General features: G+C 30.6%; 2 protein-coding genes across 2 annotated transcripts; both read right to left on the reverse strand.

Moving 5' to 3' along the window:
- LOC137823202 (protein MIZU-KUSSEI 1) lies at positions 1 to 1,462 on the reverse strand. Its single transcript, XM_068628372.2, has one exon. It carries the CDS (start codon positions 1,142 to 1,144, stop codon positions 344 to 346), a length of 801 nt encoding a protein of 266 aa, XP_068484473.1. The 5' UTR covers positions 1,145 to 1,462; the 3' UTR covers positions 1 to 343.
- Positions 1,463 to 2,376: 914 nt separating this feature from the next.
- Positions 2,377 to 5,754, reverse strand: LOC137823203 (protein Dr1 homolog). Its single transcript, XM_068628373.1, has 6 exons — positions 5,512 to 5,754; positions 5,368 to 5,423; positions 5,157 to 5,246; positions 4,507 to 4,601; positions 3,408 to 3,476; positions 2,377 to 2,764 (listed from the first exon to the last, which is right to left on the reverse strand). Exons 2-6 carry the CDS (start codon positions 5,420 to 5,422, stop codon positions 2,603 to 2,605), a joined length of 471 nt encoding a protein of 156 aa, XP_068484474.1. The 5' UTR covers position 5,423; positions 5,512 to 5,754; the 3' UTR covers positions 2,377 to 2,602.
- Positions 5,755 to 10,314: the final 4,560 nt, after the last annotated feature.

Below are 10,314 nucleotides of genomic sequence, written 5' to 3' on the forward strand. Positions count from 1 at the left end.
TCCATTAACCTCCGTTTCACATCATTAATTAAAGGATTGGAAAGGAAAAATTACACATATACACCTTTCATGACCCACCTCACACCAACATGCTGTAAAGTATCTGTTACCCACTATTCCCCACCTTCCTCACTTAGCCTACTCGCCTATTCTAACAAAAAAAAGAGAAAAAAAAAGGTAAACCTTCTTATACCACAGGAAACAAAATGAAAATAAAAACATAAGAGAAAAATCTGGAGAGGACTAGATCACCATTTTCATGATTGAAGAGCTAAGCAAGTAGTATACCAATAACCCAAAAGAAAAGGAAAACTAAGTATAATAAACAGATCTAGCAAGGTTGCTAGACTCTAAGCAAGTAGACACTGAGCTCAGGAGCTCCATTGCTATCAGGATTCATCATGTAGAAGGCTTCAGAGTCTCTGGACCCAACAATTCTCTCAAACTTGGCCCTCATGTACATGATTTCACCCTCTGACCCTGCTTCAGCTCCACTGTTATTATTTCCTGGCAAAACACCTGCACCCATTGAAATTGGTTCCACTGCTTTGAGGATATCCCAGTCCTTCGGGCCACACTCTCTTCTGCTAGCAAAACCACACTTCTTGCCGTTGCAGTAAGTCCTCCACACAGGCTCTTCCAGCAACTTCACAGACTTCTTCTCAGCTCTTTTCTCCTTATCACATTCCAGTGCAATTCTGACCAACCCAGATGCCATTTCACGAACTAAACCACTGATTGGAGTTGCAAGCTCGATCAGGAAGGCTGGCTGGGAAGTGGGGTCCTTCTGAAATGCAAAATGTACATGGCCACGTCTATAGCCAAAGAGTGTGCCTACAACACGAGAACCAAAGCCTAAAGATGAGTTCAAACGGTTCTTGTTGAAAACAGTGAGAACAGAGCGAATCCTGGAGACTGCCACTGCCTGCAGCTTCTTCCTTGTTACATGTGATGTGGCTGCTGTAGGTGCTGGAGCCTCAGGAGCAACAAAAACCTTGTCATCCTCTTTTTTCTCCTCCCGGGTGAGTGTTGAGAATGATTCTGAAGCTGGAGCTTCACCATCTTCAGTCCCAACCTTGTTTGTCCAGTGAAAGTGCCTCTTGGAGGACATTTCTTGAGAGCTTCTGGCAATGACTGTATTCATCTGAGAAAGAAAAACCAAAAGGGTGGCTGCTGCTGCTGCTTAAAGAATAGATGGGAAAGACAGAGAGACAGAGAGACAGAGAATGTAGTTGCTTATTTTTTATTCCTGGTGATGGAATGTGAGGCCTTAAATTTAATTAATTGTTCTTTGTAATCCCAGGCCTCTCCTTTGGTATATAGTGGTGGAAGAGAATCCTGACAAAAGAAACATGGGCAGTCCCCACCAGTTGATGTAGGAAATCGAACAGAGATGGGATAATGTGCATTACAAGTGGAAAAAAAGAAAGGAATCTAAGGAGACATAGTGTTTGTAATTTCACTTTCTTGTGGGGCAGGGAGAGGGGATTGTGCTTGACTAACTTTTGACTTGAGGACCCCAAACGGTAGAAAAGGATAAAAAATAAAGCCAAAACAAACAAACCCCAAAGCTATCACTATTGAATCTCGACATGCTACTCCTCTTCCCTTCTGCATCCATGTCTTCTAGTGCAACGCTTCACGGCGGTGGTGACATCATCACTCATCAGTTGAGAGTTACTCAATTCTCGTGCCTCATGTTGGCACCAGAGACTACATTACACCTACCCTCCAACTGACACCTCCCCATTTGGCCCCACAAAATCTCCTCCACACTTCATCTTATTAATCTTAATTTCTTCACAACAATTTTGTATTTCAACCCAAAATCATCATGAATAAAAAGGATATAAACCCTCAACTCAGAGTGTTCAATACGAGTCGACCTTCAAATTTGAAACAGGTATCAGTATACCAGGCAAGGATATGTCTACGATAATTATTTCAAGATTAATCGTATTGGGAAGATTCTGTCTTCAATTCTCAGTAAAAACTGATTTCACCAACTCAAATCGCAATATTTTGACTTAGCTGACAGAAGAAAGCCCATGATAAAATAATAATATTTTAAAAGTTGTTTTTAAAGACTTCCCGTATTAAAGTTGCTTTGAGCATTTAGATATTTATCAATACATGAGAATTAAAATGTTCATGTCAAATATTCTTAATCATAAATTCGTTCAGATCAAAGATTAGACTCGAATAATATGGATATATGAAAGTTAAATTGTTATCTAACCGTAATGTAAATCGAAACCTTCACGGTCTTTCATAGCTTAACTATAATTTTAACTGATTATAATAGATTGTTACAATCTAATATAGCCACTAATGTCAAAATTTAGCCAAGAGCTTCTAGTTTAGGAGATACACAGGTAAATGAAATCATTTACATGTAAATTCTAAATAAAGGAAGGTTTAGATGAACTCCAATAATTACATTAACTTACAAATATGGATTACTAAAAAGAACACAAATGTCGAGCACATTCACATAGGCCATCAAACTAGTGAATGGGTATTTGTGCAAAATCGAGCTAATCAACGCATAGGACAGAGTCGGAGATGTTTGCCTATGCTTTAAGAAAATAAAGGTCCTAAGTTAGCTCTCTAAACTTTGGTCATCGTCTGGCTGCTTGGAAGTAATGGCTCCTCCATTCATTCTAGCACGTGCCTCTGCAAACATCCTTTGCTGCTCTGCCAATGCTTCTTCCTCAGTCATCTCAGCCCTGTTGCTCCACTTGGCACCTTTCAAAGAGTCTTGCTGGAATGTTTAAAAGATCAATCAGAAAATAGTTCCTTGAGCCAATCTATAAATAATAGAGGATTTGATGATGCAAAATTCACTGTTGCAATATAATTGATCAATAGTGGCCACAGTGAGCATTAATACAAAAATACTTAGCTCCACAAGCATAGAATGAACCATATACACAACTGGAGATTTATAAATCATAATTTCAATTTCGCCAGCCAAAAATTTTTTAGTGAGTTCCTCTGACAGTCGTATGGGAGCCCAGACAAGGGCAAAACCACACAAAAGATCATTCTCCCGAAGACCATACTATAACAGTACAGAGAGGAGCAGGGGAGTAAAGCCAAGGTATCAGGCCCATTATGACCTCTTCAGCACATGCATGGGTCACACTACCAGGCAATCAGCATGATTAAAAGAGAACCATGCCTAACTTGGTCTTCTTTAGAGGATCAAACAGGGAAGCCTGAAGATTTCCCCCTATGAGAGACGACCTTAAGCTAGTGTGGTTAAAAGATTATCAAATTAAAGGTCAGAAATGGTTGATAATATTGTTCACCCATAATCAATTGCGGAAAGAATAGAAGACAATCAATTCTAATGTCAAATGGTAATATATCATTCACATGGGCCATTAACATTAAACAATCACCATTGTCTCAAGCTTGTGCTGTTCATATGCTGAATAAACTTCCTCAATGTAGTCACCAAATCCAAGAACCTGTTAAAAACATGTGCAAATCAATAACCAAGCCATTCACTTAAAAGCGTACAGTTTACTTATATTGATAATATCATTTTCAAGAATATTTAATAGTGTAACAATAGGAAATAATATAATACCAACGTACTATGTTTGGAACACTTGGGCATAGAAAATAAATCATTTGAAACAAATTTTATTTACAAGATTCTAAACATAATCTTATACAATAAAGATAAAAGACTAAATATATATTATAACAATGATACATATTGCTCCAATCAATTACCAACAATGTCTACATAAAAGAACGCCATCAACAATTTTGACTTCTAAATTAGAGTATCTATGAGTTGACACATTTCAATGTCAGGAAAGCAGGAAGCACATGACAACATTACCATGGACAAGAAAAACAATAGGCAACAAAGGACAGGCTAATTAGAAACCACTAGGAGATATCCATTCCGTGATTTGAAAAGCAGTAGCCCAGTCTCACGGAATATCAAATAAATATACAAGAAAAAAAAAGATGGCTTTGTTTTGTTAATACTAAGTTTTGTTTTTTTAAAACCATATTCCAAAATACCAAGAATTTTCATCCAATGGCATTAGCAGCCAATCGTATCTTCACCCAACTTGTTGTGGTTGTGCTACATCGTAAACTTATATAGCAAATAAACAAAATTGTATAATCATGTTCAGCCTGACTGCCTCCAACTATCTAGAATTCCAAAAGCACAAGGAGAATCAATTATATTGCCCATATTCTGATTACAGTAAGACAGGGTATGATCAAGGAATCAACTCATCAGACCAATGTAACCTGCTACATTTAAGTTTCAAAACTACAATACAACACAGTAAATTGAGAATAGCACATAGAAACGCACATGTTCAATTGTTCATGCATAAAACAAATGTACGACAATAAAATACAGAATGCAGCACAGCAAATAAGATATCAAATAATCAACCAAATACAAAATGGAAAGCATCCGCATTAAAACTTATTTGTAAGACAACAGTTCAATCATTAGAAAATTACCCCTAAAGCCTTCAACACGTGCTCCGGTGCAATCGTCCTTCTTTCCTCCTTGTTACAGACTTCATTGGACTCAGACGAAACAAGGTTTATAAACTCTATAATGATACAGATCAACATACAAAAACCACATTCAGTAAGGAGCAAAATTCGAAAAAAAAAGATTAGAAACCCCAACAGAATTGAATCCAACACAACATCTATTGCTGCTTACACATGCAAACACCGCAATAACCACAAGTCTAGACATGAAAACAAAAATAAGAAATGCATTTACCATCAAACATAAAACATCTTTCCATTTCACATCATTTACAGAGCAAACAACACGATCTAGTAAAAGTCTTCCCTTCCCTGTGTCCCTTTTTAACGAAGACCAGTTTGTAATTAACAAATCGTGCACACCCAAGGTGAAAAAAAAAACACCATTTAATCATAATCTACAAAAAAGACAAAATCACAGTTGACACAAACAACAGAACAGTGTACCACACAGACACCATTCAGTAGAGAAAAAAAAATACACAACAGACCACTAAACCTAAAAAAAAAAAGAGAAACACACAAAAAAGTTAAAAATAAAAAACAAGACTTTCACTCAATAATAAATCAAACGAAATTCGGAAAAAGGGTTTTCGTTTTTCGAGCCTCACCGACACAACATTCGATCAACAAATCCTGCGCATCTCTGGCAACACGCACGTCCGGGGGCAACATCTCCTTAATAATTTTGGTCATTGTTGCTGCGAGAAAGATTATTTTTCAAACAACATATAAAAAAACCCTCTAAATTAAAAAAATAAAAAATCTTCAATTAAGCATCTAGAATCACAAATCTGAGAAAAAGAAAGGCTAGCGAGATACCTTTAGGAAGCGAAGCGTCTTCCTTTGCTTTTCCAACTATATCCATAGGCTCCATCCTGAGATCGAAAAAAGTGTTAGCAAAACGAGAAAAAAGAAAAGAGAAAACGCAGATCTGAGGAAAAGAGAAGCGAAGAAAGAACGCACCGAATGAATTGAGGGTTGGGAGTCAGCTGATAGAAGAAGGGAAGAAGGTGGACATGGCTGAGGCTGAGGCTGAGAGACCCATATTTATGAAAACAAGGTATGGTGTGGTGTGGTGATGGTGCTGCTTTTCAATGTGATGGATAAGAACAAGAGAGAGAGAGAGAGAAAGAAAGAAAGAGAGAGAGAGAGAGAGAAACAGCAAGTTCTTCCGTCATGCCCTCCCTTGCGTTAGGGCAACCCAAAAGCACGTTCACGTCAACCTCCCCCACGCGCCCACCCAGCGCGTTCCCCACTGCTTGCGGGACCCACAACAAACTTTCTGTTGTCACGTAACCAATATCTTACTTCCTCCCCACGTCATACTTTTGTTTCCATCTCCTCAATAATTCATTTTCCTCTCATTTCTTAATTACTATATTCTAATTTTTTCTTCTTTTACTCCTTCAACAATATTTTTAATTAGTTACTCATTTAACTTTATATTAAAAATAATTTATTTCAAATTCGAATAAATTCAAAAATATGTCTTAAAATTGTTTCTACATGATAAAAAAAAATCATGTCATGCAAGCACCTACTACTAATTTATTGTCAGCTTTGTTTGTCTATTATATTATTTTTTAATTTATTGAATCGTAAAAATAAATTAATAATTTAACCAATATTTTAATTTTGGTTTTAAAGTAATTTCAATATTCTTTTTTCTTTGTTATGAATAATCAATAATGAAGGTCGAACATAAAATAATATATATTGACCAAACTTTTCATTATATTCAATAGATTAGACAGTTATAAACTGTTATAAAATATAGTAAAGATTATAAATAAAATATTTCAGTTAAATAAGTTAAATTAGGATCATTTTTGTTTTAAATTATTTAAACGGAATTTGAAGTTTTTTAAGAGAACGATTAAAAAAATATAATTTTCAGTTATCATTTGGTGGAGGCTGAATTTCGTTTTCAGAGTTTGGTACTGTTCATTATTACTACATTAACTTTTTCTGAGTACTTTCTTTAACTAGGAAGCAGGGATATGTTTCTTTAGGAAATAAATTACATGTTTTTTACAGCAATCCATATTTATTAAAGATTCAAATATTATTTTTTTTCCTAACAAATTATTTATTAATTTTTAATCTCTCACATTTTCTAACCATCTTTTATTCTTTATTGTTAACTACATTATTTACTTTAATTGTAAAGATAAAAACTATTAATTAATTAATATAATTAAAACAAATTATATATTATATCTATAATCTATAATAATATATAATAGGAATTTAGTACTTTATATTATATTAAAATAACATATTATTTTATTTTCTGTTAAAATTTAGTAATATATAATAAGAATTGTCTTATTTATTTATTGTAATTTTTTATGTTTTACTTTTATTTTATTATCAATTATTTTTAAAAAAAGTGTATTTGACACTAATAAATTAATTATAGCTCATAAGTTAGTGTCTAGCCATGAAAAACTAACTCATTAAATTAGATGTATTTGATAAATTAATTGATAAACTAATTGATAAATGAAAAATGACATCAAATGATGCACCTGCATAAGTTTTATTATGTAAATGAAATTTGTGCTTTAAAAAATATATATTATTGTATAAGTATAATTTTGTATTTCTTAAATAATTAAATTCTTATTAAACTTTGTAATTCTTTAATTTAGTTTTAAAAGCTATAAGTTTATGGTTTTTTAATGAATTACTTTTAAGAACTTGCTATTTTATTTAAATAAGTTTATCTAATGAGTATTAATCTACTTTAACTTTTATTTATTTTTTAGAAATTTTTTGTTTCTTATTTTAAACTACCATCACATTAATTTCATTTGTAATATTAAATATTTCTTAATTTGAACTACATAAAAAATTAAAAAAAATAAACTAATAAATACTAAAAATATTACTGTGGTCAAAAGATTAAAATAGGCAATAATAGATAAAATTAAATTAAAAACAATAGATAAGTATGTTAAAATATAAGGGATAATAATGAAAAATAAAAATTAAACAAAGTAGAAGTTAAAAGGTAGTTGAAGTAATTATAGGTTATAAGATAGAAACTCCAAAATTAACGCACTTACCTAACACTTTTGTGATGGTGAAATTAGCTTATAAGTTAGTCAAATTAGCTACTACCTAACTTATTTACCTTACAGACCATAAACTACATGTCTACCCAAAGTAATTGCACACACTTATGGTTATGGTTGTTTCTTGTGCCACCAAATATATTTTTTATTTTATTGATATTTTTGTATAGTAGAATACGTGATTTAGAAAATTCTGGATTATAAAATTAGTAAGATATTTTTAGATTGGAAATACTTTTTAAATTTTATAATTTATAATGATTTTTTAAAAAATATATTATGGATTATAAAATTTAGTAGGCATTTCCATATTATAAAATATGTAAAATATTTTTAGATTTGGAAAATACCTTTCGGATTCTGTACTTTAAAAAAAAAATCAGATTGTATAATGAGAAAAATATCCGAAAAATGTAAATTGAAAAAAATACATTTTTAAATTGTAGAATTAAAATGTATTTTTTAGGATAAAATAGTTTTTTAACTTATCTATAAGGTGTCAAGGAGACGTTATACAAATATAAGAAGAAACAACACACATTTATATATCAAACACCTATAATCTATGCAAATTTATAATTTATATCTATAAAAATATATAACGGGATTGCCTTATTTTTTCTACACATTTCATATTTTTATTTTATCCTTAATCATATTTTAAAATTAAAAATATAATATAAAATACTTATTTATTAAAAGTATCCAATATTTCAAATTGTTGTAGGTGCAATTGGCTTTAGAAGGAGGTTAAATGAAGTTTTAGACTCTCAAGAAAACCATCAAATAATTAGTTGCAATAATAATTAAATTAGAGACCATTTTAGAAACTAAAAAATAAATTGGTTTCTAAATTAGTTTCTATTATTGTTAAATAGTTTCTAAATTGATATCTATTATTCTTAAAAACTTTGGTTACTAATTAGATACAAAATTAGAAACCATTTAACAATAATATAAACTAATATAGAAACCAAAAATTTATTTAGTCCCTAAAATAGTCTCTAATTTAATCACTATAGCAACTAATTATTTTTTATCTCTAAAATTAGTTTCTATTTCATGATTGTCTTGTAGTGTCTTTTTTTAGAGCAAATAAATAATTAGAATGTCTATTAGATTGCTAACAAATTGTTAAATAGTAAGAATTAAAACAAAAATAACAACAAGAGTAAAGAGATATATGAAATTTATCCTAATTCATCTAAATTTGGCTTACGTCCAGTCTCCTTAAGCAACTGCTTAAGAGATTCCAATAATCAATTGATCATCACAAGCATTCTCACATCTTCAAGTTACAAGTATTTGTACATCTCTAGGTTACACATTCTTAACCTCACACTAAGATTAAGAATTCTTAAGAAAAATAAATGAAACACACAGCACAAAGAAAACTCATAGATATAACTTCACAAAGTGAAGAATTACAATGATTTCATATACAACCCAAAACACTAAATGCACTATGCAAGATCACTAGTATAATTTTTTTTGCTCATCTTGCCCTTCTTTTTGTTTTGCATCTTCAATCCCTTTGTATATCTTGTTAATGTTGGATTTTGTCATATCTTCATATTTCTGGTACTAGGTGCTAAAAAATAGAAAGTTTGAATTTGCAATCTTTCAATTTATTTTTCCTTCAAATGTGTTTACAAAACTAATTTGAAATTAATCGCAATATGAGTTAATAAAATAAAATCAAAACATAATCTAAAAATATTTTTGTTCTATATATTTTGTGATACTAAAAACAAAGCATTAAAGGTTTTCAGTTTTTTAAAATGCTTCTATTTAGAAAAGATTTAGATATATTAGCAACATGATAAAAAATATTTTCAAAATTTAATTTGATCAAATATGTTTAAGAAAAGATAGATCTTATAAATATATAAAAAAAAAAACAAAGATGAACACAATCACTATTCAATTTCAAATCTTTACATTTTTTTGGTATAAAATCTCTTTGATAGAATGTGTATTTAGTAAATATATATATTCAAGTGATTTGGTTTTAATAAAAAACTATTACACATTCAATTTGTTCATTGGACTATCTAACATGAACAATCTGAATAAAAGTTGTAGACGCTAAAAAAATCTACTACATATTGCAACTATACAAAATATTGTTAAATCACAAATAACACATTCAAACTATTTAATGAATATGTGTTATAGATTCAAACTATCTAATAGATCGTCTATCACGATGTAGATGCTCATATGGTCTATCATACCCTCTAATGAATACTGCAATTATAAAAACAATGTTTAGATCTTTCAATATACAAGTAAATCATTCAAATAATGTTTGTTATCATCAAAACATAAAATATGAACTCAGAGACCATCTAATATCTTATGATACCATCTAAACATATCGTCCAGATTGTCTAGGATATCAACAATTCTCTATTGCAATATATAATGCAAATTCTTCCATTTTTAGTACATATTTCATATTTCTATTTTACCCTTAATTATATTTTAATTTTTTTTTTTAAAAAGCATAAATCTATATAACTCTACAAAGTTCAATTACTATACAACTACGTTTTTCTCATGCAATTTTATTCTTTTAAAATTACCTTTATTCCAATTATAGATTACTTATATAAAATATAAAAGTAACAAAATATCATATTTTAGAAAATGTGATAATACACGTGTTTCTCCTAGTATTAAA

This window comes from Phaseolus vulgaris, chromosome 9 (assembly GCF_051622355.1).
Source record: "Phaseolus vulgaris cultivar YP4 chromosome 9, ASM5162235v1, whole genome shotgun sequence".
Classification (NCBI taxonomy): domain Eukaryota; kingdom Viridiplantae; phylum Streptophyta; class Magnoliopsida; order Fabales; family Fabaceae; genus Phaseolus; species Phaseolus vulgaris.

What these genes read in the sequence shown, in the direction of transcription:
- LOC137823202 (XM_068628372.2), bottom strand. Translation starts at nt 1,144, where the DNA reads ATGAATACAGTCATTGCCAGAAGCTCTCAAGAAATGTCCTCCAAGAGG.
- LOC137823203 (XM_068628373.1), bottom strand. Translation starts at nt 5,422, where the DNA reads ATGGAGCCTATGGATATAGTTGGAAAAGCAAAGGAAGACGCTTCGCTT. An exon ending in GTTGATCGAATGTTGTGTCG is followed by an intron (nt 4,602 to 5,156) that starts GTGAGGCTCGAA and finishes GTATCATTATAG; the next exon opens with AGTTTATAAACCTTGTTTCG. An exon ending in AGCACAAGCTTGAGACAATG is followed by an intron (nt 2,765 to 3,407) that starts GTGATTGTTTAA and finishes TAAACATTCCAG; the next exon opens with CAAGACTCTTTGAAAGGTGC.